The sequence below is a fragment of the Corapipo altera genome, unplaced genomic scaffold (assembly GCF_003945725.1).
Source record: "Corapipo altera isolate COAL_440 unplaced genomic scaffold, ASM394572v1 65, whole genome shotgun sequence".
NCBI classification, from domain to species: domain Eukaryota; kingdom Metazoa; phylum Chordata; class Aves; order Passeriformes; family Pipridae; genus Corapipo; species Corapipo altera.
The window spans coordinates 10,218,162-10,246,061 of NW_020884891.1; the positions used below are offsets into that span (position 1 = coordinate 10,218,162).

The 27,900-nt window shown below is 46.2% G+C and overlaps 1 protein-coding gene across 3 annotated transcripts in view; it reads left to right on the forward strand.

The window, feature by feature from the left end:
• GAB3 (GRB2 associated binding protein 3) overlaps positions 1-15,233 on the forward strand; it is a 66,775-nt gene extending 51,542 nt beyond the window's left edge. Inside the window, exons 3-10 of one of the 3 annotated variants that reach the window (XM_027645447.1) lie at positions 413-629; positions 1,058-1,536; positions 4,021-4,076; positions 5,215-5,470; positions 6,613-6,694; positions 8,359-8,461; positions 9,706-9,819; positions 10,818-15,233. In XM_027645447.1, coding sequence (XP_027501248.1) covers positions 413-629; positions 1,058-1,536; positions 4,021-4,076; positions 5,215-5,470; positions 6,613-6,694; positions 8,359-8,461; positions 9,706-9,819; positions 10,818-10,934 — 1,424 coding nt within the window. In that variant the 3' untranslated portion in view covers positions 10,935-15,233. The remainder of the gene's footprint in view (positions 1-412; positions 630-1,057; positions 1,537-4,020; positions 4,077-5,214; positions 5,471-6,612; positions 6,695-8,358; positions 8,462-9,705; positions 9,820-10,817) is intronic. The other 2 variants (XM_027645448.1, XM_027645449.1) reach the window with 2 other exon arrangements.
• The last annotated feature ends 12,667 nt before the right edge of the window (positions 15,234-27,900 follow it).

A 27,900-nucleotide genomic window follows, 5' to 3' on the forward strand; every position in this document is an offset into this window, starting at 1 on the left:
TCAATCTCTTTCCTTGTCACCATTAATTTGAAGTGTTGGAGATGAATAATTAATTATTTGCATTAGATACTCAAAAAATACTCGATAAAGCAGGCAGCTGTGCCTCAGCTCTCTCTTTAGCAGAGGCTGTCTTCATTGCTGGCTGCAGGAGAGATGCCACAGCCCTGCAGGAGTGCAGGACCCCGGAGGAAGAGGGTCTGTACCTCCTGCAGCCCTTCAATTTGACAGCCTGGGCAGGGGGAGCTGCAAAATTGGGCTCCCCTGTCCCCAGAACCAGTTTTTGCCTTGACTCACTGCCCCTCTGGGCTAAAACACCCCCGGTGCAAAAGCAGGGCGGTGGCAGCCAGAAGAGGCAGTGGGCCAGGGCGAGTCAGAGCCGTCCCTCAGCCGGGGCCATCCGTTCCTGTTGCAGGTTCCGTGGAGAGCCTGTCCCACACCACCTCGTCCCCACAGCCATCACCGGCTGCCTCCACCCACGCCTCCCGCATCGCCGACCCCTCCTTCTCCGTCGACACCGCTGCTGCCGACCCGTCTGCCACGGAGGAGACCCCCAGCGAGTCAGGGTCAGTCTTCCTCCCCGACTACCTCTTCCTCTCCAACTGCGAGTCAGGCAAGCTCAGCCACAACAGGTAAGTCTGGGGTCTTCTGGATGCGTCAGGCTGGAGCCACCCTCAGCCTACCCAGTGATGAAATCAGGGCACACTGCTCCTGGAGCCCTGCCACTCAGGGCAGGCTCCCGGGCACAGCAGGGGCCCACCAGCCTAATCCAATTTGGAGGGTGCTTTTCATAGCGCAGATTAGCCGTCGAGCGTCATCTGTTGGTCCTGTCCCTTTCCAGGGTGGGTGGCTGGGGACCTCACACACAGCCTCCCTCCAGACACCTGCTGCTGCCCAAGGTGCTCCACAGAGTGTCCCATCCCCCTGTCATGGGGGACCCTCCACAATCACAGGGAAGGGACAGATTTTGTCCTGAACTGTGGGGTTGGGTTTTTTGTTTGCTGTGTTCTTGCAACCAGGAGAAAAGGAAAGCTCAGTTCTTGACCTCTGTCTCTTGCAGGTGTGATAGCTGGTCAAATTCAGACAGATCTCTGGAGCAAACTTCATCAGATGATGTTTTTGTTGACTCCTTGCAATCCCAGCCCTCCTTATACCTTGTACAGCCAACCAGTGCTGGCACTGTGCACCAGGACGGGGCCCCACTGGCAAATCCCAGCACCGTGTCCAGGAACATAGACATTAGTGGGCCATCCAGTGACTTTTCCTCCTCTTCTCCCCTGCTGGGGACGCCGCTGACACCAACCTTTCAGATCGACAAGAGCCAAAACGCGCTGCCCTACGGTGTAACCCAGCTGGACATCCTGTCCAACACGCCTCCACCACGGCCCCCCAAACCAACCCACTTCTCGGACAGGAGAGGGGAGGAGGTGGGCAGCGGGGCCCTCCAGAATGGGCATGCAGGGATCTGCAGGGCTCAGGTCACTCTGGTGCCCAGGAGGATCTCCCTGTCCAGCTTAGACAACATGAGGAACTGGAAAGGTGAGTGCACTGCCGAGAGCTGGCAAAGCAGGACCAATGGGAGGGATAGAGCATGGAGCGGGTGCCAACTTCCAGTTGTGCCTTTCTGTCCTCCTCTCTATGGAATCATACACAACCCAAGGCAACACAAAATCCTTCTTTCAAATGAATTAGCAAGCAGGATTCAGGCCTGTCCCTCATGTTCAGCTCCTGCTCTGTAGAAGCCCCTCAGTGTGTGTACAAATGGGCAGCAATTTTGCTGTCATCCCTTCAGGGTGCCTCATGACTTGCTAGTTTTCCATGCCCCCTCCCTCTCCAAAAGGGAAAGTAGTAAAAACCACCAAAATGAAAAGTCAACCACTGAATCAGGCAATGCAAAATCTCTGTTTATGCAGGTCAAAGTGTGCACATGGGAAATTCTTTTGGAGCTGTGCTGCTTCTCTACATCCAGCCCATTCCACGAGAACAGCATGTCTTTTTGCAGCTTAGAGTAGAGACTGGGAAGTCAGGGAGATGCTGGGGATGGGATGTAATCCCAATTGAACCAGGGACTCTGTGTGTCCTTGAACAAATCCCACTCTGTCCTTGCACTTCAGGCAGAGTAGTCTGAAAACCTGCTGCTGCAGGGTGATGCTCGGCTGTAAAGCAGACTCTACTCAGAGCTGAGCTGGCTTTTCCACTTGTTCCTGAAACATTATAATCACAAACAAAAATAAGTCAAAAACCCGGAACACCATGTTGTCAGAAACCAGTAAAGGCAGAATGAGAAAACTTTATTATGTAGAGCCACAGAACAGAGAAAGGCAGCTGGGATACCCAGCTGGAAATCATCAAGTATACTGCAGAGACATGAAAACCTTCAGTTTTGATGAGGAAAAAAAGTAGGTTTTTGAGGACAGGCATCCTTTAGGCTCCTGCAGGTTAAATGACCAGACAATATTGGGGGCTGTTAGATCTTGCTCTTAAAGCTCAGAAGCTAAAGCAAGGAGATCTCTGTCCAGCCTGTTTATCAGTGTACAAACAATTCTTGGAAGGTTTCTGGAGAAACACCCATCAGTGGAATTGCTATTCTTGATTATCAGCTACATTTTGTTGCTCCCTGAAAGGTGCTGCTCTTGCTTCTGCACATGTTCTGACATGATGGGCACACTTGAGCCATTCATGTTCCTCCAACCCAGTTTACACCAAAATGTTTTAAGAGGATTAAGTGGCCAAATGTCATGTTGTGCCGCAGTGCTGCAGGATTATCTCTGCCTGATGGGGGCAGCAATGAATTAATAAGTGCTGCCACTTTTTCTTGCCCTAAGTGAAGCTGAAACTATTCGAAAGGTTAAACTCTGAATTAAAATGTGTTTAACAAGAAAGATCAGAAAAAGAAACAAGGAGAAAGCAGCTCTTCCTCACCAGCTCCCACAGTGAGCCCACTTGAGTCATTTCCTTCACTTTCTGCCCTTGGCAACCTGCAAAAGATGCACAGATGTAATTAGCCCTGTGTAAAGGCAGTACGTGCTGGTGGAAGTGCCATGAAGGGGGATGAGCTGTACACATGTAAGGCATCTGTATCCTGGCATCTGATGGAGCCTTGTGCCAAAATAATAAATAAATGTAGCTGTCCCAGAACAGTATCCATCTTAATATATATATATATGCACTAATAGAATTGCTTTGTTCTTGTTTGGTCTTTTTTGCTGGAATCACCACAAATGCCCCCAGTTGCAGTGCAGTACTGACATCTCCATCATAAGAGCAGAGAGTGGGTTAACATGGTTTCAGGGTTTTAAGGCATTCCCATAGAAAAGCCACTTTCTGCACAGAAAATCCCTTTCCAGAAAAAAGAGGTGTTTGTAAGCATCTCCCACTGCTGATCTTCTATGCACTGAGTGGTAGATTTTAGCGCTTTTGAGTTTTGCTTGAAAAATAAAATGGACCTGCACCAAGACAAAGGCCCACCTGCAAAACAGGACACTGAGATTGGTAACTGTTTCTCTGGCTGTTTGTTCCCCATCAGCTTGAGCCACTTGCACCATATCAGCACTTCTGGATGGCAAAGCAAAGAATTTTTCTCCTACTATTAAGTTTCCCCATGCACCACTCTCTGTACAATAACACTTACTTCCATGACACCTTACATATCAGGCTCCTAAATAACTCTCCAAGCAACAATGAAATAATACTCCCTACAGTCCCTTTTCATGTAATTTCCCCACTTTGACAGAGAGTGACTAGAGCTCTCTGGGTTTAAACTTTTGCTTCCTTGCTCCAACACCAGCCATTCTCCCCAACTGCTTGTGTTACAGGAAGCATAAGTTACAGATGGATTATACATGAACATGTTCCTTGGTTTCATCATACTTAAAATGGATGTAATCACTCTTGAAATGCTACTGAGTTGGATCTGGTCTTAAGTGTCATTGGATTTCCTCATTTAGGAGTTTTACTCCAGAATTATCTCTGTAAGGTTGCACTGCCTTATCACATTTTTAATCACTTCTCTTTTCCTTGCAGCAGACATGGAAGGCAGTTCCTTAAGAAGTCGAGATAAGAGGCTTAGCTTGAATTTGGTAAGTACTCTGCTTGCATAAATTTAAAACACTGGCACATGGCAAACTTCAGAGAGTGAATCATTTCACATCCTGATATTCAGTCATCCCCCTCCTGTGTTCAGCAGAAGAATTGAAAAAATGGAAGAAGCACTTGGCTTTGGGCAACTTCTCTGCTGCTGCTTTGTGGCCTCAGGAAGCTTTTGAGGGAGGAGGGAGAGGTAGGCCACAAAACTAAGCACCCTGTTTTTAAGGCAGATGAAGCTGGGTCTGTTATGAAAAAGGTTACAGTAGCCTCAAGAATTAAACTGTTGACCAAGGGCACCAGAGAAAATGGCTTATCCCTTGAAAGAAAGAGTCTAAAGAAGTGTATCACTTCATGATCCTGAGGGATATCTCTTCTTTAGGACATGGGAAAGTGCCTGCTCTCAAAGCACCTGTGATTGAGGGCTCTGTCAGCCCAAAGCTTCCTGTGTCAGCCTTTGACAGACACAGTTCTGTGTAGCACCATCTCACATCACACAACCAATGTGCTGGATACTGTCTTCTGTGGGAGATCCTTTGCTGTGTGAATGTAAGCTCTGGTGTTGGGCAACTTATATTTTTCCCCCATTTGAAAGCTTGCAAGGTTTGTAATCTCTCTGTCTGGCCACTCAGCCAGCACCAGCCTGCATGAAATTATTTTCTAGTGCTTATTCTCAGCGATCAGAAGCAACTTGTAAGTCTGTCTGCTCTTTCAGCTTCCACATCTGCAAAAATCTAGTTCATCAGATGTTCTCCTTTCAGATTTTTTTTTTTTTTTGTATGAAGGAGCCTCTCTCATTTTATAGGTCAGAATTACTGCTGGGAGGGGCAAGTGCAACCTCACTGAAGTCGGAGGATTTAACCTACTAAAGACAAGGATAAGTTTGGCTCTAGTTTCCAGCAGTGGCTTGCAAAGCTCAGAAGTGGACCTCTCCAAAGCTGGGCTGTGCATCTGAACTCACGCATTTGTCTCCTGTGTTTCCATCTTGCACCTCTCTGAAAGGTCTCATCAGAGCTCTCCTGGACCGCGCTTGGCTCAGATCTGTTCCCAGCTCAAAGCACCTCCCAGCTTGCAGGGGGCTGGCTGTGCATTTATTGACCCATTTCTCTTTCTTTTCCTCCTTTGCTACCGAAGCCCTGCCGGTTCTCCCCGCTCTACTCAACGGCCTCGGACGGCGCGGAGGACAGTTACGTGCCCATGCGCCCCAGCACCTCTCCCTCCGCGCCCGGCTCCGACTGTTCCCCCGATGGCTACATCCCCATGAGCCCTGGCTCGGCCACCTTTACCTTCCCTGTCGTCAGCACTGAAAAACTCACCAGCCCATTACCTGAGCTGCCCTCGGACGTGGAGCCCCCTCCAGTGAACCGAGACCTCAAGCCTCGTAGGAAACGTAAGCCCAGACCCAAGTGCAAATGGCAGCCAGGGCATCCTGATGGCAGGGACACGGGTGGTGTCCTTTGATAGTGTCCTTGGCATGTTTTGAAGTGGTTCCCACTCTAGAAGATGCGCTGAAATGCTGTGTAAGTGACTCACAGTACTGTAACCAGGGATGTGCCTGCAGGGTGGTTTGTGAGCAGAAGAAGAGCATCTGTGGCTACTTTCACAATCAAAGCCCAGGTGGCTGCACAGTCCAGCTTCAGATCCACTCCAAGTGCAAACAGCCAGAGGGACATAGCCTTCAAGAGACAGCAGACTAAACCTGCTGCTCTGAAGTACGTGTACTGCTGTCCCTGACCTTCCAGGAATGGGGCATCCAAACACTCAAATGCTCAAACTTGATGTGTGGGCTGTTGGTTAAATCTCTGTTGGGTAGGCACGGCTGTTTGGTTTAATTAGGAATTTCCTGCAGATCTTTTGCTGATGGTAATTTTCCACTCCTGGTTTTCATGGCATCTCCAAAATCTGGGTTACACTTCTAGAGAATATACTGGGGACAAAGTTCAGGTTTGCAGTGGAGAAATTGCCTAAACCTGGCCTTCAGTAAAGCTCTTTGGGCTGCAGAGCCACAGGATTACTCAGATTGGTATAGAAAATGTTACTGTAAAGTGGGGGCAGAAATTTAGACCATTGCCATGAAGTGAAGCAAGTTCATGCCCTTTCTGAAAGGGTTTTGAGAATGGAGGGCATGTGTACATTGACTGGGGACAGGAATGATCTTGGATCCCAATGTGTGAAGTCTTTTTGTTTAGAACAGAGCCCAAAACCTGTTATGACCCATAGGGTGAACGAGCCTCTCAATGGCAGTGTATGCAGAGCAGATTTGGGGCAAACTCAGAGATCTCGTGGGGCATTTGCTCTCCTTATGCCCACTGTATTTACTCTGTTATTGACATGTTATTGAGGTGATTGAGGGACTTTGCTTTCCAGCAACCACTGAAGCAGTCATTTGTTACTGATTTCTGTCTTGGTTATGTTCTGTGAAATACTCCGTTAGTTCCTTTCTGTTAATATAAAACTGCATTTTTCTAAACAGTCTGTACTTTCCATTAGCTCTGCTATTGGAAATGTAATTGGTTTTGTATCTCCTTACAGCACGGCCACCTCCCCTGGACTTGAGGAACCTCTCCACAATCCGGGAGCATGCTGCCGTGACCAGGATGTGGACTGTGCCTTAGTAAGTCAACAAGAAACCTGCCATTCCAATGTTTTCAGCATTAGCATTGTGGATTAGAGTTAAAAATAACTTATCACATCCCACAAGAAACAGTTTCCTGGCAAAGTCCACAAACAAAAATTCCCCAGGGTTCCTTCCAGCGTCCCCCAGGCTTTTGCTGTCTCTAAAAAGCAAGGCTCCCTTTCACGATGGGCAGCTCCAGTGCACTCAGCCTCATGCAGTGATGCTCAGTCTGCTTTGAAGGTTCCTTTTAAGCAGCCTGGAACTGGTCTGCACTCTGGTGTGGCTGCTATGCTGGATAAAAGCTTTGCATGCCTAAACTTTTTTTTTCTAAGTGAAAGAGCCAATTTTGTTCCTGAAAATTAATATAGCAAGGGAGAACCAGATGAGATAAAGATCTGCCTGACTTGGAGCCTGAGCATAGAATTCTGCACTGCCACACAGCAATTCAGACTTGAACTGTTGGTGTGGCCTTTTGTCACTGGAAATTAGCTGTTAGTAAAACAAATGCTTTTGATTTCAGAGCCCAGGTAGTATGAACAGAGGATACTGTTGGGCTCCAAGGACAGCAGAAGGCTCATTTTCAGGGAATTCATGAGCAGGGGAGGACTGCAGCCTGCTGGCTGGGGGGATCTTGGCACTAAGGGGAAAGCAGCTGTGCTGGAGTGTGCGTGCAATTGCCAGGAATTCCCACCAACCTCCTCTGTGCACCCCAGGCACTCCAGGAAATCTGGGGTTTTGCTAACGTGGGTGCCAGGCAGGGCATTTCCACTCACTTCAGGTTGTCATGTGAAGGGCAAAAGAGACATAAAACGGACAGTTTCTCCGTTTCAGACCCCTCTCTCAGCCCTTTGAGTCCAAAGCTGGTTAAGCCCTTTGGCACTGCCTCCCAGGGAAAGCCAACAGCCTTCCTCCCAAGCATCTCTGCCAGAGCACTGGGGTTAATCAGTGCTGACACAGTGCAGAGTCCTGGAGGATAACGAGCTCAGGGGGAGTGTGCATGTTCTACACTAACAAAGCTAAAAAGAAGCATGCCTGGAACTAATGAAGCAAAAGGAATTATGCTGTTCATGCTGCTCAAAGTGGCCACCTAATTTCCTACTGACTGACCCCACTGCACTCGCCTGCAGTCACTCACCGCGAACCTCTGACAGTCATGGAAGTGGAAGTGATTCTGCAGTAGTGGAAGAGATTTCTTGTGCAAGAGCTGAGTCACAGCCATCTCCATAGCAGAGATAGCATGTGTTGCCACTGTGTGCAAAGCCAGACAAGTTCCTCTGCATGGACCTCCTGCAGCTGATTAATTCACATCAATCTCCAATATGTGAATACCCTCACAGCTAAGTAACTGCCCTCATTATTACCCAAATGAACGATAGCTGTCTCTGTGCCCCTTGCTCGAACAATTGCTTCAATGTTTTATGCTTTCTGTCATACCAGAAAGCAAATTTTCATAAATCCCAGCAGAAAAGAAAATCAACAAAACCACTCATAGCAATATAGCACACTATTTCTAGAATTAAGGAGTGGTTTTGGATGTTCTCTCCATAAAGGCTGCAGCGTTAGTGTGAGTTTATTCACCATATGGACTGTGTCAGGCTTTGGCTTCATTTCAGAGCATCTGTAAGATGCTTCCTTAACCTCTCCTGTGTTTTTCTTCATAGCAATCGAATGAGCTTTATCTCACCAGAAAGAGACGGTATTAATTCAGCAAGAATATTTGCCAATTCAGTTTCCGGAGAAGAGGAAGAAAGTTACATTCATATGGTAATCTTCATTTTCACACAGCCATCCTTTGCTTTATTCTGCTCTGTCACATTGATGGAGAATGCAGAAGTTTGTTTTCTAAGAAAAAACGTTGAGGAGGTTTGTCCTTTGCCTTCTGGGTTTTTTTTTTAAATGATGAAACGGTTTTAAACCATAGACACTGGGACCAATTTACGGAGAGATAAGGGAAGCCCTTTTCCTGCTCTGCAGAACTCAGCTGTTCGCCCACGAATGTTGCTGAGCAGTTCCAAGAGATCACAGGGATCAGCCATATTTACATGAGAACTCATTAAGGCAAAGGGAAATTAAATCTTTTCACCTTCTAAAAATGTGCCCTGCAAAATCTCCCAGGAAATGACAGAAAACCGTTAGCGTGCTTCCTAAAGAAACACACCAAATATTGTGCAGAAACAGAACTGCCATTAAAGTCTCTTATTGCTTCTGCTTTGGCTGGTGGCACTAACCCCACTTCCCATCCCATGAAAGAAGAACATCTGGCTTCATGGTATCCTTTTCTTCATTTACTCTTCAGCCGTATCTTGCAAAAGTCCAGAATCTTGGTTTCCTTTGAATTTTAGCTGCAAATGGATCTCAAATCCCTTGATCTGAGCCAATGTCTACAAATCTGGCTCCATAGCCAAAGCTCAAGAGTAATTTCTATAAAAATATATTGCAAAACTGACCACAGCCTCCATGAAACACAGTCTAAAATTTTAACCCACATCTCTACCAGATCAAAATGTGCTCAGGAGTGCAGCTCTAGTTGTAACCACTCCCCATTTGATTTCTCTGGTCAAATAAACCCTTCCATGCATTTGTGGTCACCTGTGATTTTCGTGAGATTAATTTTCAGTTGCTAGATTTGAACAGAATTTTCACAATTTCTTCAAATTCACTGAATGATGATGTTTAAGAGGGCACCCCTGCAACATTGAGCCTTCCAGGAGCTTGGGTTGAGAAGCTGAACACAAGTCCTTCCTGATAAAATTGCATGTAAATCAGTCTGGTTTGTTTGGTTTGCCATAATTACCAGGAGGAAAAGGCTCTCACACTTTCTTTTTGTCATCCCACAGTTATCGGTGTTATGCTGTGGTTAATAACCAAATGCACCCTTGGCATAGAAAATTAGGTGGCTCCTGACTATCCTCACTCTCATTCTATCAGGCAAATCTCACAGTTGTGGTCCTGCTTCCTTTTAGGATCATGTTTTAAGAGCATTAAAAGTTTCTCTTCTTTCCTGACAGGAACACAGACAGGCAACATCTCCATACAGTGGTGCTTTTCCATGGACAAGGAAATCTAACCTTGATTACTTAGCACTGGATTTTAATTCTGCTTCCCCATCCCCTGTGCAGAAGGTACGAGTCATCTGAAAAAATCCCAGAGCCTCCTGTCTATTTGTCTGCTGGGAGGAAATCAAGACCCAGGGTCACATTCTGCTAGGTGCCCCAAGTGTCACGATGAAGGCAGTCGTGTTTCCAGCTGACTGCATCTGTGGCAGGCTCAAGATTAATATAATAAGAGCACAATTATGGTGATGACAAGGTGTCCTTAGTGTGACTCACAGGGATGCTGTTAACATGAGCTCAGCACAGTGCGTGAGACAGCCCTGGGACATGCAGCCATGAGGGCTTGTGGGCAAGCTGGTTGATGTCTTCAGGATCTCTGCATGCTCTTTCATTTTCATCAAGTCTCCCCAAAGCCTTTCCTGCTAGTTTTCCCCCAAATCTCTTTGCAGTAACAAATTTACGGCCTGTGATAAATTCATGGGGTAGAACTGTACCATCTCTTGTAACATGGCAAAATGTGCATCTTTATCCTTGCATCACCAAAACCATTTCAATATCCTTTGCTGAGAAAATACATTCTTTGTTCCAAAGAGCTTCTAACCTGCCCAGGTGGTGGGTAGGTACCACTGCAAAGAAATTAACTGTTATCAATTTGGGTCACCTTATGTCCTGTGTATCATTTTCCCCATCAGCCAATACTCCTAGATGCAAAAGACTCTTAAGCTTTCTTATTTAAACCCTCCCTGTAGCTAAAATGCAGTTAGTTCATCCCTGCAGCAGGATCACTCAGATGAGTAGAGAATGATTATCTGCATGGAAGTAGCCAGCACAGCATGTTTCCCTCGCTCACTGTGCTGGGCTGAGTGACAGAGTAACAGATGGATAATTATAGCTAAAGCAGGCTGTAAAGCAATGCTTTTGTCAGCTGATGTCACTGTGAGCTTCAAGGTGAAGAGAAGCAATCAAGGAACGAGGGAAAGGGAAAATAGAAAATCAAGACAAGTTTCACTAGCATCCCTTTTCAACCTGGAAGTTAATATATTGTTTTTTTCTTCTCTGTCCTGCAGAAACCTTTTCTGTCTGAGGAACAGAGGGTGGACTATGTCCAGGTAGATGAACAGAAAACTCAAGCTTTACAGAACACTAAGCAGGAATGGACAGATGAAAGACAATCAAAAGTCTAAAGGAAGAAGATTTGGGATCTGGAAGATTTTTTTTTTTTTTGCACTGGAACCACAATGTTAATGAAGCAGCTATCACAGTAGAGTTCAAAGGCAGAGAGAGTTGTAAGATACAATCTGTAGAGGCATTTTTACTGGAAACCTTTGATTTCAGCTGGAAATAGTATGTTGAGTGAGTGAGTGGTTCACTGATGATTAAAGTAATGCATTACTCTTTCTACTGCCCTTACCACTAAGATACATGGTACCATTTTCTGGCATGATTCTGCGACAAGTCATACACTTAACGTTAACAAATCCACTACAAGTTGCATTAATCTAGTTTGTCCTGCCTTCTCCCTCAGTTGCATAATTCCTAGTTGCTAAAGCTATTTTTTAATATTCCTACAAATACTGCAGGTGCTTGGAGTGCTTTTATGGCAGCAGGCATCTGACAGGTATTGGTGACTAATCAACTAAGGGCTAAAATACTGAAACAATAAAAGGAACTTTTTGAATATATAGTGCTTAAGCAAAGAGAATTTTGAAAAATATTTTTTCCCCTGGGTTTAAAAGGTCTGACTGTGAGCTGATGCTGTCAGAACTCAAAACAGGACTACGTGCCCATGCGACTGGAACGCATGGTCTTTGACCCTCTGGATGACAGTCATTGTATTAAGCTTCTTCTCTCCTTTGTGGCTCATACTTGTCGCCTTTCTGTCTGATTCCTACTGATGTTTTCTCCCCTATCTTGAGAAGTGTCTTCAGCACGGCCCAGCACAGCTGCTCTTCTAGCAGGAGGCTGCAGCCACACAGCCCTTGGCTGGCCAAAAAATAGAAAGGGAAGCTGTGAGCCTGTTTCTGCAAGTCTTGAGAGAACTGGCAAAGGATCAAGAATGCTTTCATCTGAACAGCAGAAGAAATGCCATTGGAGTTGCTGGTAGCAGTCGTCAATCTGATTGTTTCACTAGACCCACCCCAAAAAAAAAGAGCGTTAGGAAGTGCAGCGCGCTCCGAGAGAGGCCAGGAGCCTGCCAAAACAGAACAACAATGCGCTCCCGCGGCGTGAGGACCTCTGGGTTCAGGAAGCTTATCTACCTTGGGACTTGTCACAGGCACTATCTCAGGATGACATATGTGTATAGTTTATAAGATATTTAACTTTAAACGCTTGGCTGCAGTCTTTATTTTAAAGTGGCACACAGCCACCTGACTCATGGAAGTAGACAGTGACGCTGAGTGACCCACTCTGGATTTGGTCTCACAGGCTTTGCTCCTGTAGGTAAGTCCCAGTAGCCATAAGAGGTCTGATCCTGTCGACGTGGACAGGCAGACAGGACCCTTACGAAAGATTTCTTCTCTGACAGTGCCAAGTCACTGCCCTCCCTTTGTGTGCCTGTTGTTACCACATTGCATTACTGTAACCTGACATCCCAAAAATGCTGATTTACCAAACAGAGTTGTAGAAATGTCATTGCAGAAACCACTGGCATTTCAAGGCTTCTATTCAACTTCCTCCTCTGCACTCACTCTGCTCCAACCATTCGGGCACTCTGAGAGGCTGAGAGATGTGGCCCAGACTCACATCCTGTGGGAGAGGCAGCATAGCCAACAGAAACACAGTTTTCCTCCTACCTCAAGAGAGCTGAAGGGCTTGCAAGTCTTACTGCTTCTTTAGCCCAAACCCTGGGGATCTGTGGTGACCAGGCTCTCATTAGCTTGCCCTGCAAGAAAAAGGTTCGCCAGCACCTTTATTGACTCTGGGGCAAACTGGGCACCCAGGCCTGCAGGCACCAAGTATTCCAGACCAGAGCTGCTTGGAAAACAGGGGTTAATCCTACAGATAGCTGACCTGCTGTTCCCCCATGCTCTGCTCCTCCTCACCCCCTCACCGAAGCTCTAAAGTGAAAGTTGATGTTCACAAAAATTTTGAAAATAATTCCAACTTTTCTGTGTACATCTTGTCTGTCTGGTGTGAAATTTAGTTTGTTAAAACCCAGGGGTTTGTCCTCAAACTGATTTAGCAGAGCTGTGAGCAACCGTGCCCTGGGAGTGGTATTGCAACAGGGGCAGTGGAGATCTGCACCTCCACAGAGGTGTCAGAGAGAGGGAAGCACAGAAGGGCCACAGATACTGAGACCTTTGACTTTCTGCTCAAAAGAATTGCCTTTCTTTCAAGGTGTACAAATAACGCATCACTGAAAGCTCTTGGTGTATGATGACGTACTGAAGGGGTTAAAAGACTGGTGTTTTACGTTAGGGACAGAAAATCTGCACAGAGGGCAGGTAAAGTTGTGTTCTGCTACTGCAGATCCTGGATTGTGGAGTGATGTCAGGGTGGCCTCCGATGCGGATCAGCATCGCGTACAGATCAGATCGTGTTTGACTGGAGTGTTTCTTTTCATGCTGTCAGAAAATTTTCTGAAGACGAAAAACACTGAGTTATTGGAGACAACTGACTCACTTGTTATTCTAGTTTATTGTAAAAATATTTAAATTTCAACAAATCTGGCTAACAGAAAGAAAAAAGAGCTCTCTCGATATTTTTATTTCCCTAAAAGGACATAAGCATATACCTTGGCAAGGACAGTCCTTAGATCAGAATGGCCTCTTTCAACTTCCTGTGTCCCCTGCTTGCCCCCACCGCCCTCTTATCTTGATCAAATGCTGCTCACTGGTTTTCTCTTTTTAACTAGAAGCTAAATTTGAGGGTTTATTCAAATTTTCATGTAAGGTCTGTTTTCTCCTCTGCTCCAGGATCTGTGACATGCATTCTTGTGCCAGTACAACACATGAAACAGGAGAAATTAAAAATATCCAACAAAAAAAAATCCAAAAGCAGAGCAATCTTCCCCCAAGGCTTTTTTTTTCTATTGTTTTGGTCAAATTCTACAATACTTCAAAGAGGGTAAAGAGGAGAAGGATGGTAGGAAGATGACAAAGGCCAAATCTGCTGAGGCCACCCTATCCCTAAGGATTTGGGTGTGAATGGAGCCACAGCAGCCCTTGCTCTAATAAACGATGACAAACCTTTGGGCCAGTACCCACAGAAGCAACCGGTGGGAGAGGAGGGGTGTTACAGAGCAAAAAGGAGCCACTGTTTATTTAAGTCTGTTCTTAAATCCCAATCCCTCGGCCAAAGAGGAAGGAAAACCTGAAAACTCAGTCAGCTTTTGACAGTGTCATGTCTGAAAGCATAGCCCAGGCCAGAGCTCTCGGTTCGCCGCAGCTTTGGGGCCAGCCAGGCACCAGGTGGTGTCTTGTTTTTGCCATGGATCTGTTATTTGTATGTATTTTTTAGAAAAGTGTCACGAGAGCTGATGCAGAGAGAGGCTCTGCACCTAAATGAGCATGGGGTGGCCAGTGGTCCCTCAGGAAACTCTTGTCTTCTGGGGGAACTGGCATTGCCCAGCTCAGGACTTGTAGTGCCTTCTCCAGCACTGCTGGGCCTTCTCGTTTAAAATGGAGAGAAGCTCTAAATGAGCAGAATAGTTTTTGTTTAATTGGAAATGTCACCCTGTGGAGTTGCCAGGTGAAGCTTGGTTGCAGGATGATGTGGAAAATAACCAAGCTCAAGGCTTTGAGTCCTGTGGTTATTGTTGAGGCCCTCATCTGGTTTCCTTCACTAATGGTTTTCATATGGCCTCACTTTGCACTCCTTCAATGACCACACATATGAGCAAGGCATAGCAGGATCCACAACTCATTTGCTTTTTGGACTAAACTGCATTTTACATTTATAATTCCTTTATTACAGGAGGCAGCATTAATGTCCTTACTGACAGATATGAACTTGAGAAATGTCAACAGCCATTTAACTGGAGCCAGGTGTTTTTGGCCAGCTCACTTTTGCCAATGGTAGTGCCCGCTTTCTTCTATGTCACTAACTACATCATAGATGTAGATTTTGGAGTTGCATTCACTTGAAGGGATTCAGTGGTTTAGTAATTCAAAGACCATCAGATGCTGTGATGCGAACGAAGCACAGGGCAATGCCTTCCCTTTGTCCCCCTGTTCTGCAAAACTTGCTCAGGTTTAAAAAAAAACAAAAGCCACCAAAATAGCAGACTTTTGCCATGTCAAAGCCAGAAATATTTTTTTTTTTCAAATAAAAATAAACTTTTGTCTTGTGCAAATGAAGCATTATACATTTTTTGTATTTGTAAATCTGTGGGGAAGCATTAAACAGTCATCTCTGTTATGAAGGAGTTAGTCATTGCTAGAGGGAAGGGGCTCGCCTTCCTCATGTTTCATTGTAATGTTTGGTGTATATATTTGCACATTAAACTGTATCTTTTTTCTAATAAATTAATATAAAAGGTAGCTGTAATCTGTAATTATTTTGATAAGCAAAGGGGAAAACTTTCACGTTTTTCATTTAATGCTTTTTCCATTTTTTAAATCTCTTTTTAGGCAGCGACTCGTTCATGTAAATAATTTGGATGCAAATTCAAACAAATTTGCAAAGAAATGTCATGCGCCTGTGTATCAGGGAGATTATTTGCAGAATAATGAAGAACTATGAAGTTGTGACTTGGAGTCATGTCCGCATCCCCCTGGGGCTGGGGTAAGTTGCAGCCCCCCAGCCCCAGCTCCTGACCATATCCCTGCCACTGCCACAGCCACTTACTGATCAGTGATGTAGACCACAAGCACAAATTTGGTTAGCACATGCTCTGGGCTTGGATACAAAGACTAGTTGTTATTTAACCTGATCCTTTAATTGCTCTGTGCTGAGGAGTGTAGTTGCTGTTAATATAATTTCCACGTGCAGCAAGCTGGGGATGTGGGATCCTTTCAATGTGCACATCTTGGGATTTGGAAGACGAAATGAGGCCATTCACAGGAGCAGAGCTAAGCAAGTCTTGCTGCTAACAAGACAGGTAGTTTGAAAACAGTTTATTTATTGCTTCAGGCTAATGTCACTTTTGGATCTGCATGCTTTGTAATCCTGGCTGGATACCCATTGTGGTGGATCAAGGGACATGTAGTGCTTAGAGAGCCACTGATGGAAAATTGGCTGCATGACTCAAGACACACAGACACGTGTAATTTAGATAAACCTTTGCCTGTAGGCTTGATAGAAGGGAACTGCATGACATTTTGTGTTCAGTCTTGTAGGGAGGGCAGGTCAGACAGATAAAAGGTCAGATAAAGTCTGACTACTGATTCGCAGCTGCTTCCATGTCCTCTGCCCAGCAGAGATGGGAATGGCCCTTTCATCAGGGAGCATTCCCCAGAAAAATGGCCTCCCTCTGCTGCACCAGTTCCCAGAGCCTCTGAGGGAACCAACCATGCCAAAGCCACCATCGCCCTTGGCCACCATGGAGTGAGCCAGGAAGCACTCAGACTTCTCACACCTCTGTGCAAAGTACTTTGGTGATTGGACAACAACAATAATAAGGTGAAAAAACTGTCAGAAAAAAGTCTGGCTATGTAGGCACTTGGTAGAAGTTGGCCCCTATAGTCACATCTGCAGTTTCAAACCACATCAAATACTTCCCTGAAGCAAAAAGCCACAAAGCGGCCAGCCGGGTCCCCAAACCAGATTATCTTCATGGGCTGTGATACATAAACCCGTCCAAAAAGGCAGTAATTCCCTGTTGTAGAAGCATACAATATACCCTGAGTCAGAAGAGACCCACAAGCCCTGAGAATCCCACCGTGTCCTGAGAGTGTTGTCCAAACACTTTCTGAAGTCTGGCAGGCTTGGTGTCATGACCACTTACCTGGGGAGCCTGTTCCAGTGCCCAATCACCCTCCAGGTGAAGAACCTTTTCCTAATATCCAACCTATTGCCCCAGTGCTTTTTGTTTCTTCAGCTCTTTTGGTTAAGAGTGCCATTGCTTTAGTGTTTTAAAGCCAAAGATGCTCAATAGAGCATCGCCTTAAAAATGGGCATTCCTGTGTAATCCTGCCTATGCTGGGGACTTTATCAACTCAAGGATACAGGTCTTGGGCCACAGTGGTGACATCTCATTTACCTCCAGGAGATCTCCAAGAGCATTGGCAAAGGACTCATATTTTATTTCTGATTTTTCATGTGGGCTTTGCAGGACAGTGACTCCCCCCAGGCCAGTGGCAGCAGCAGAGACAACACTGAGTTTGTGGGGTCTTAATCCTGAGCTTTTGCCAGCAACTAATGCAGGTTGCATGCTGTGTTTTGACAGGTCTAAAGATCTGCATTTCCCCATCAAACAGCATCTAAAGCTCCTCTTCCAGCTGTTTAGGGCAGAGACTGTAGAGGGACTTGGCTCTGTGGTTATACATATTTATGGGAGCACACTGGGTGCCAGGGTACCACATCCAGCGCAAACAAAGGATGCAGCTGGCAGAGGCTCAGCCCCTCCCCACCTGGGAAGCTGATCCCAGGCCCTGTTGTAATGCAGGACCAAGCAGGGAGCGACCCAACCTTTCATTCACTGTCCTGTTTTGTTCTACTTTGATATTTGATTTTCCTTTCACATCCGACTTTAGCATAAGCTCATTGTTATACAGCCCCAACACATTGCTCTGACAGCTTGGCGATCTCAGCGTTGGTAAATCCATCACTGTGTAAGAGCCTGAAAAGCCCTTGCTCTCTGGTGGGCTCTCACTGAGGTCTTTCAAGCTTAGTGCAGTTTGGGGGTACTTTCTTTGCATGTGTTTGTGGGGGTTCTTGCAGTTCAGTTTGTTTCTTCATTAAAAAATGCCCAGTGTTTTGTCTAGGAGCTCAGTTCCTTGGAATTGCCTCTGACTATGCCATTATCTTCAGATGCTTGGTTTTGCTACTGCAGCTGTCATTTCTTAGAGTCCTTCCCCACATGAGCAGCACATAGAGAGGGGGGAGACCTGCTCTGTATTTTTCCCCACAAGGGAAAAACTGCAGATCCCTCTCATAAAGCATTCATTCTGACACATACTCCAGGAGAATATTGCTCTGCCAGCACCTTGGTTTTCTCTGGGAAGGCACAGAGCATTTCCAACAATGGAAAAGGCAGGACATCAGATGGAGGTAACACCGGCAGGAGTCTACAAGTGCTTGAGGAGATGCTAGAAGGCAAATACAGATTTTGCCTTTAGGTTTCCAGATCAAAGTATAGGACAAGCTTTAAGTGCAACCTTTTGTACAGCCTGAGAGAGAAAATTCCTCTACAGAGAGAGCTGGAGGATTGAGCAATACGGAGATTCACAAAATCCCTGAAGTCCCCATAACTCTTTGGTCTCTCTGTTTACTACTAATGTACCCTTTGGGAAGCAGCCAGGCTTACCAGGCAAAGGGAAAAAGTTTCCAAAAGGAGTCCTAGTGGGGCTTGGGCACCACCACTGCTGGGGCATTCAGCTAAGATCCCTGTGGACAGCAGGAGTTTCAGAGACACTGAGCTGTTCCTCTTCAAAACTGAATGGCCTTACGAGATACCTGACCATGGACTACACTATTCCAACATGGCTGTGACCATGTAGGCAGTCCCAGGAGTGCTGGAGGGACAGATCAACTGTCTCCCACCTCCTTCTGCTGCTGCTTCTCCTGTCAAGCAGCCTGACACTCACAGAGCTGTGCCCAGGCACCTTGGGGTCCCAAAAATCCAGAGGCTGAGAGATATGCCCTTGGCTGTAGGAGCAGGTAGCCCTTTGTCAGTCACATCTTAGGGTATGTTCATTCAAAGCACTGAGCAAGCCCAATATACTGACAGTGGCAAATGGAGCTCCCCCAAAAGGGTAAGGGCTTCCCAGCAGAAAGTGTATCTGTCCTTTGGTGTATATTTTATCCACGAAGAAAAGGCAGGTGGCGGAACAGCAGGCAGGCTGTTTACAGTTAAAAAATAAAAGATGTCTTTTTAAAAGTGTTTTTAAAATAAAAAACCAGAAGATTCATCATTTCTTTGGTTTAACTTCCTCCACAGTTAGTCAGAAATCATCAGGAAATGGCACCGAAGGAAATCCGTCCTGTTCTGCCTGGTCAGCACAAGGAATGTGCTCACGCAGAGGAGGACGGTGAGGGGGGGCCCTGGCTCTTCGCAGGCAGAGCTGAGCAGTGCAGCAGAGACAGCTCAAGAGCAAACTTGCATGATGTGTAAAGACAAAATGACAGGGAGACAAAATAAAGATGGATTTCCTCAATCAGCACACCCAGAATCTGACTTTTGCACCAAATTAAAATTTGGAATAACTCCAGAAATGTCAGTAATTCTTTTTTCCATGCTTAAATATAGCAAAAAAAGCGCACATTTTTAACAACCATACACCTCTTCAGACTTTGATTTTCTCTAAACAGCTCTGACTGTTAAATGATACACGAAACTCACCAAATAGCTTTATTTTGGCTGCAGACTTGCCCATCTCTCTGTGCTTCTCTCACCAGTGCCCACACTGTTACTCCCTCCACAATCCTCCCTCCACAATCCACACTGTTACTCCCTCCACTGCTGGACTGGCTCAAAAAGTTCTTGAATGTTGCTGTTTACCTCCAGCCTCTCTGGATTGAGCTGGGAGAAAGGGGTGTTTTGGTGTTATTCCATCAGGTGCGGTTGGTTGCCTGTATATTTGTGGCTGCAAAAACACAGACATCTAAGCAAAAGCACTATTCTTTTCCATTGTCACCATAATGTTAATCCTCCTAAGGAGCTCTTGCTAAGTCTTCTGACCACAGTTCACTGAAAACAGAGGAAGGAGCACATATAGGGGCTGGTTTGTATTGGGAGGAGGTGAGAAACAGATGTGCAGAAGTTTGAAGCAAAGAGAAGAGCAGCTGTATCCATGAGGTTTGTTTCAATCCTGCAGATGAGATGCTGCACAGAAAAGCTTAAGTAGGTGAACAGCCCCAAACCTCAGGTATACAGACCAGAACAAAGTCTGTACCTTTTCTAGAAAGAGATGTTCCTATTCAGAACTGCACCTGTACTGCATTACTCTATAGCAGTGAGTGTGCCAGGTAAGGCAGCAAAGCATCGTGCCTTAAATCTTTCATCACTCTTTAACTCTCTGACTTGTGCTTCCCTAGGGGAGGCAGACACTGCCAGGCTCACCCTCGGGACCCTTTTGTTGTCCCAGAGAGCAGAGCCCGACCCATACTGCCAGGTCCCCAAGCTGCTCCAAGACACATAAGGAAAACAACCTCTACAGGTAAGGAAGTAGGTGTGGCCCAGCCTGTATCCAAAGTCTACCATCAGAAAGAGAAAAGGGCTCTGAATTGCATCTTGTGTTTATCAGGATTATTTTTGCTATGGGTCCCTACGATCCTGCTTCCCGTGGAAGCAGCATGTTCAAGGAGCTCTGTGCCACAAGGAAACCCCTGAGGTCCTTCTGCTGAGGAAAGGCTCATTGTGTGCCCACCAGGTCCAGTATGAGGGCGTCAGCTTTGTTTGACAAATCCATAAGCTGTTGCTTTTGCTTGGAAGCCCTGAGCAAGCTCCTTTTGCTACGTGGATCATGAGGAAAATACACTCAGCTGCCTGCACCCAAGTGAAATTCCCAGCCTTGTACCTGGGAGAGGGAAACCTGCAGTGTCAGGAAGAGGAACTAAAAATCACTTTCCGCTGGAAGCCTTGCCTACAAGTATTGTATCTTAGCAGCTGTTGCAATGTGCTTTCACAATAGCCTTTGAATTCTGAATGGTTAGAAAATACTTAAAAATCGGATTTCTCCGATAGCTCTGACACTTGCACTGCAGCCAAGTGGAGTCCTCTGCCTGGAAAACGTTGACGCAAAGGTTTCCTGGTGCTGCTGAGCAGCGGGTCAGCATGAGATGGGATCAGTAACTCCAACCCAGGGTTGAGCAACCTGTTTGTCAAACTGCAATCTGGCTGCTTCCCCAGGGAGGTGCTTGCTTCCCCTGCACAGCAGCCCTCCCGGTACAAAGGGCCAAGGGCAGGGCAGGCAGGGACAAACCCAGCAAGGAAAGCTACAAGGCACAGGGAGAGACAGCGCTGGGCAAAAAGCAAACCCTGCCCTGCTGTGCCCAATGCCTGCCTGCTGCTTCCACAGTGAAATTACAGCCCAGGAGCCTCCAGTAAATTCAGTCTCACTTTGGTGGGAGGTTGGCGGCAGTTTTAGGATGGGTAGAAGGTGTCCAAGGATATCTGTGGCTGAGTGGGTGGGAGCTCAGGGGAATACAACTTCCACATCCCAAAACATTACCTTTTATTTTGGCTTGGAAAGTGTGCAAATAGCTGTCCTTCAAAGGGTCTAGAGACAACTCTTATCTGATGTTCACCCCAAACAGGGAAGGGGAGACAAAAGGGAAACTCTTTTGGTGAAAGAAGGTGCTTGGTGCTAGCAAATGGCCCCCATAAAGGCTTTCAGTTGCCATGGGATCTACTTGGTGCTGTGGTTGCTTTTTTTGAATAACCAGCCATGGTTGTGTGCTCCCCCCTTTCTGCTTAAGCAATAGCCACTGGTGGTGGTTGTGATGGTTTTGGACTCCAGGAGGACAGATAACAACGCAATAGCTAAAGGTCATAAGTCTTGCTCAACAGCTGAGGGCTAGTTGAGCATGTGCCAACCAAAATACGGCTGGTATGTAAATATGAGCATAAGTCAATCATCTTACTCCATAAATAGTGGGCAGCCCAGGGCTTGTTGAGCTCTCCTGCATAACAGTGGGCTGCAGGACAAGAGCTGCCCTTGAGTGGGGACACCTCTCAAGGTTATTCCTCAAGAACTGAAAGAATCCTTACCACATCAGATACTTGGTAAGTGAATTGGGAATAAGTGTTCTGAAACTTTGAAATCTTACCTAAGTGATGTGAAGGGTTGGTTGTGTACATGCAGTCCTTTAGACATAAACCATTGACCAAACCTGGGACTAAGTCTGCATCCCAGTGCACCCAAACTCCTCTGAGAAAGGAGTCTAGAACACAGGGTAGTCCTACCTAAACCTCACATCTCACTGGGAGGCTCTCCCTGACACTTTTGGCTGATCTGTCCTCTATGCAGCTAATAATCAAGCATACCTTGCCATTGAATCTTATCAAACCATGTTGTATTTACCATCAAAGTTGGTTAAATCACTGGTTTATCTCAATAAATATATTGCTACTTCTCTCTTCTGCAACACCAGCTTCAGGAAGCATCACAAGGCAAAGCTATAGGGGAGAGAGAGGCAGTGCCAAGACCTGGGGCCGCAAGTAAACCCAAAATCAACCTCTGCTGCTGTCAAGGCAGAGAAGAGGAACAGTTGCTGCTGCTGCCTTAAAGACTGATCTTCCATCTCATCTTGTGAAACCTTTCAGAGGGAAGTGGTTGATCTCAAGCTGTTGTTTGGAGTCATTTTCATGGAAGTCTCCAAATAGATGTTACGCCTCAGTGCTGAAGATGGCATTTTTTAGAAAAATAAACAAAATGCTGTTCCCACAGGCCACTTTTTGTTCAGGATGGTACTAAAGTTGATGAAGTTCAGCTGTATTCCTCTTGCTCTCTGCTCCCCTATGCGTGCCCATGGCAGAGGGAAGCAAGTCCAGCAGCAACTTGTGGAGCCTTGTGCAAAATGGAGGGGAAATCCAGGACTTACGCCCTCAAGTTTAAGAAATTCACCTGGATTTCTTTTCACAAAAGAGCATTTTTCATCAACTGGTTGGTAATGAAATCAGTCCACATGCTGTTTTGGCTGATGCTAAATTGACTGTAGAAGTCACTGCCAGTAGTTGCCTGTTTCTAGCCCTGCAGTGCCCACTGCCAAGGTCCATGAGATCCAGTCTGCTGCTGCCAACACCAAGCAACCTGACTCTTGGATTTACCAAAGTAGGACAGGATTTCTAGTGTGGGTTGCTCTTCTGTAACACCAAGTTAGACACACAGGAGAGGCTCAGGGACAGCTGGCATGCAGGGCTCACCTTTTCCTCCCCATGCCTGATGCTGTCAGACACCTTCCCCACATGCTCATTCTTCACTTCACAGCCCACCTGAGAAACTCCCAGCCCTGAGGAGCTGCCAGTGAAATAGTATGTACTGGAACTGAAAAACAAAGACACCTCTACCTGTATAAAAGATTTTTATCTCTATAATGCATATACTCATAGCTTGAGGACTCATATATGTATATATTCTCAAGAAGCAGAAGACATCTATCTCTCACACTGGGACACAGAGGCATGTGGGAGCTGGCCTGGAGCTGCACCATTCCTGCAGGAATACCAGAGTTCTCATTTCTGTGTCTGCCTGGCTGCCCAGTGCCTACCCTGCTGTGCCTGAGCACACCAAACCCTGGGAGTCTGTGCCCACCCCAGCAGCTCGCTGTGCTGACTGAGCCAATAGGCTGGGAAGGGGAGAGGAAAATGCCCATTTTCCCTGTCATCTCCTCCCATGCAGGGCTGCCTGGTGGCAGACATGTTGCCTGTGGGATTTATTGCAATATTGACCATGGGTTTTGGTTTGCCAGAAGCGGGTACCAACATACCAGGCACTGCTGCTGCACTGGGTTGGGGCTGGTGACACCGACTCTGCAGCTCCTCACCACCAGCCAGTTCTGCTGTTGCAGAGTTCTGGGACACAGCAAGACAGAGGTGTGAGCACTGAATGAGCTGGAAATGCCTTGGTATAAATATCTCCCCTCCAATGCCTTGGGCTCCGTGTCACAGGGAGATAACCAGCAGTATCTAGCCGTGCCCAGGCACGGGGCTGCTCTGAGCTTGGATGCTCCAGCCACAGGGTGGGAACCTGGCAACACCCAGACACTTTAAGGTGGAAGGGCCCCAAGCCACACCACAGCCATCTGCTCCATGACTCTGCTTCCCAGCACTATCAGTTTTGCATGCAAGAAGCTTTACAGTCCCCGTTCTCGTTATTTTTACCTTCTCAGGCAGGCAGACAGCTGTCCATGTTAATGCAGTTGTTTTCACCCTGTGACACAGGGGCTTCTGCAGTTGCTGGACAGTTCCCCACACACCCCGAGGAGGGTGGTGTTCCCAGGTACCAGACACAGTGACACCCATCTATGGAGGGGAACACAGTGCCCCTCACAGCTAATCTCGGTCTGGGGTTAGTCGGTTGCCCCCAGTCCAAACCCACAACCTGCTGCCCATTGGACACCAACTCTGCACCCACCCTGGTCTGGTGGAGGAGGCACTGCTCTGAAGGTGGGCTCAGCTGATGGCACTCCAGCTACCTGGCAGCCTCTGCAGCCCTCCCACAGCCCCATGGCCTTCTCAGCTTCTCCCAGAGGAGAAAGTGATGCCTTTTCCTTCACGAGCTCAGTTCACAGGTAGCCCTGTCATGGCCATGCTCATGCTGGCTGGTCTTGAGTGGGCTTCTTTGCTGCTCGCCCCTTGCAGGGACACTGTGGCTTTCCCAAGGATGCAAGAGGGGACACAGGAACCACCATCATCTTCTCTAACACATCTTCTGCTGGACACAGGGACAGCTGCAGTGCAGACAAAGACCCCTTTTTCATGACACTGCAGAGCCCAGTTCCCTCCAGTGCCTCCAACTGCATCACCCTGTAACACCAACCCCACTGCTGTGTGAGGAATGGAAGCCTCATCCATCACTAACAAAGTATGTGTACTTGCATATTAAATCCTACACTTGCATTCAGCAGAGAAAAAAGCTGTCAGAAGTGGGGATTTATTACCATTATTCTCTTTCCATTTTTGCTAATTAATTTTATACATAGAAGGGAAACCCTTGCAATAACAGGATTGCAGTTGTGCTGTGCCATTTAAGGGCATAGGGATGGTGAGACATGGGAAAAGGGATGATGTTGAATAGACATGATGGTGTAGTTGGAGAACCAGTTATTTTACAGTGGATATTTTGTACACCCGTTGTCACCTCTGGGATGATGATGGCTTGTGTAAAAAGGAGGGAAGAGTGCAGAAAGGGACATGGCACTGTCTGCTTGGCTGACTTTCTAAAAATACCATGTTCAGCTCTGTCATCTGCATGGTCAGCACGGCAGCTTCTCCTGTCCCTGCCAGGCTGATGGGATCTTGTTTTCAACATGTTTTCCTGTAAGATCACACTCCATCCAACCCCTCCCCAGTAATCCTAGAGCCCACTGCCCACCTTACTCTCAAAGCAGTGAATGTCTGGAAAATATTAAGGTCTTGCAAATTTTGTGAGAGCAGGTAATCAAGCTGAGGAAAAAAAAGAGGCAAGAGAATGAATTAAACCCTGGGAAAGGACTTTAATGGGAGTCGGAGGCTTATTAGACACCAGAAAATCTACTCTTTAGTCGAGATTTCTCTCTCATGTGGATTTGCTGGTGTTTAATAAAGCGTGAACTCCTGTTAAAGCTTTTCCTGTGGTTGGAACATTCGCAATGTGTGGCTTCTCTGATGTCTTTTAAGCAGCAGAGTTGTGCTGCAGCCTTGGAGAATGCAGTCAGTCCCCAGGCACAAACCCACAGAAAATTATTTACTAGTTTATATATTGGTTCTGTGGCGCATGGGACTGCTTGTTACATCCAGTATTTCCCTACAACAACAGACAAAAGGACAAGTGGGAAAGGCAGGTTTTGTATGGTGGGAGACATCTTACCCCATCCCACCCAACAGTACCTGCTGCAGCACCAGCTCAGGCTGCTTCCCCCACTCTGACCAGCCCCTCATCTGTCTCTGGAGGTTCTCAGCTATCTCTATAAATGCCCCAGTTTTGGTTAAATTCTTAGTGCTTGTGCTACATGCTAAATTCGATTATCTTGATTTGGTTTATTTTAATTTGTATAAAAGAATTTATTCCTAAATAAAAAATCCACCTCCTGGATGATTTTGAAACCACTGTGTTACAACGGCATTGATTTGGTGCTTGTTCCATCAGCAAGGACAGGTAATACGAATAAGCATTTCAGTTTCAAAACACTTGAAACTCTACTGTTTGCATCTAATTCTATTTCTCCCTGTCAGGATTAGCTCTTCAGAGGTTTGTGAACACTTAGTAAAACGGAAAGATGCCTTGAGGGCACTCACAAGTGCCTTAACTCCTTTGTCCGTGCCTTTTTTTTCCAGATAAAATGTATGTGCTGGTTTGCCCTTATCTTCCATTTCACTGACACGCTCAAGGAATTTTATGTTTTGAGATGGAAGGTTTTCCTTTATAAACATCCATGCCTTTGTCCCTATTTATTTCTGCTTAGCCACATGTCCCATGTTTACTGTCATTTCTTGTTCCCATTTATTTATTTGGTATGAAACTAATGCCCATCGGGCCACAATTTCCAGGAATGCTTTAAATTGATTTTAATACAAGATTGTTTTCTATTGGCAGTGTTATATTTTTTTGGAGGCTGTGCTGTCTCCTTCTTCAGTTTCCATGGTGCAGCCCCATCAGCATCCCCTAGTCCCCCCAAATCCTTCTTCCCCAAGTCAGGTATGCTCCTTTTCCTTGGCAGGGATAGAAACATTGCAGGTCCAGTTTGGTCCACAATTTGTATAATTTCATTAGGCTGATGATTTTAGCTTTCTTGCTTCTCCAGTGTTTATTGAGCCTGAGGTTAAAATGACCAGTGTTAGAGCAGGGAATGCCTCTCCTGTTCCTGATCTAGGGTCCTCCAAGCAGCAACATCTGGTGTTTCCAAAACATCACTGGTTACAGTCTCAGGCACACAGCTGCAGCACCTGCATCACACTTTGTCTTAGCATTCTGACATGTTAGTCTCACAGAAAGGCCCCTGAAATGAATTCCAAGGTGATGGAAACAATGGATGAATACATTGGTCTGCTGTCAACCGAAACCCTCTGAAATGTTTGGAGCAGGGCTAGCAATGCCCTTTCCTCAGGTGACAATCATATTTCATTAGGTGTTTGCTAACAAACAGCAGTGACTGTCCATATCAAAACTGCTCATACACATACAGGATTCTGTAAAATAAACAAGGCTTATCCTGGGACAGTCTCAAAACCAGAACAGAACCCTCCCCCCCTAAACCAAGACTAGTCTTCCAAGACTAAACTTTGGATCCTGAATTTTTACGAGATCCCTCACTCAGCTCCTGCTTTTAAAAACCCTTCTCATAAACCTACTTAGAAAGTAACAGACCAAACTAGGACAGGTCGAAGTAATTATATTACACCAATTACATCATATTGTAGTATTTATTTTTCTTTCTCTTTAAAAAACAATACTGAATTGTAATGTCAAGTAGAGAAGTCAGAGAAAGGGGACTTCCATGACCCTTGGCTGAATGCTCAGTAAGAACCAGAACAGCTTCTTCACCAAACAGAAACTTTAGAAATAAAGCAGAAATCTTCTCAAATATGTTGTTATTGACAGCCATACACCTGCAGGGAACACAATGAGCCTAGGGGCAGGAATGGCAGCCAGCTGCTGCAGTGGGAGCCACAGGACTCCTGCCTTTCTGCCTCCCAGCACTTTTGTAATTGTGGCGTAACTCCAGATTAGTTTTTCCTTCCTCTTCTTTCTTGTCCTCTTTCTTTTCTCCCTTCTCTATGCAAAGTCAGCAATTCAAAAGTTCAAACTTCACCAGCAGTGAGGTTTGAGAGGCAGAAGTTGGAGATGGCTGAGAGCTGGAGGGAGGGGTCCCGGTGCCAAGCCCTGCCCAGGCCACTGCTCCTCGGTGGGGGCTGGATGGAAGGAAGGGGCAGAGGAAGTGTGACCTACCCCGTGTGACAGGAGAGGAGAAAACCAGCATGTGGCTTTTAGCAGTCCTACGCTGTTAAGCACAAATTTCATGTCTGCAGGGCTCTTGGAAAAGGGGCTTAAATGCCACAGGGATTGTGTCCAATTTTTGCATTTTATGGGCTCCAAAACCAGCCCTGAAGCAAACCTGATCACAATACAGCACCTATTGAGTTGAGGTCCTGGAGGAAGGGGCTCATGTTCTCATATTTTGCAGCTATGCAAGGTTCGGATGAATTCAGCTACAGAGAGACCCAGTTCTGAAGCTCAACTTCTTATCAACATCTTACACCTCAGAGACAATAAAGATCTTTAAAGGAAATTGTCAGAATATGGTGCCCATAAATCCAAGTTGTTCAACAATATGTGGAGCTTTTTTCTCTCTTGTCTCTGTTCAGATAAGAATTAGTTAACTAACACTGAAACTCACTCTGGCTTT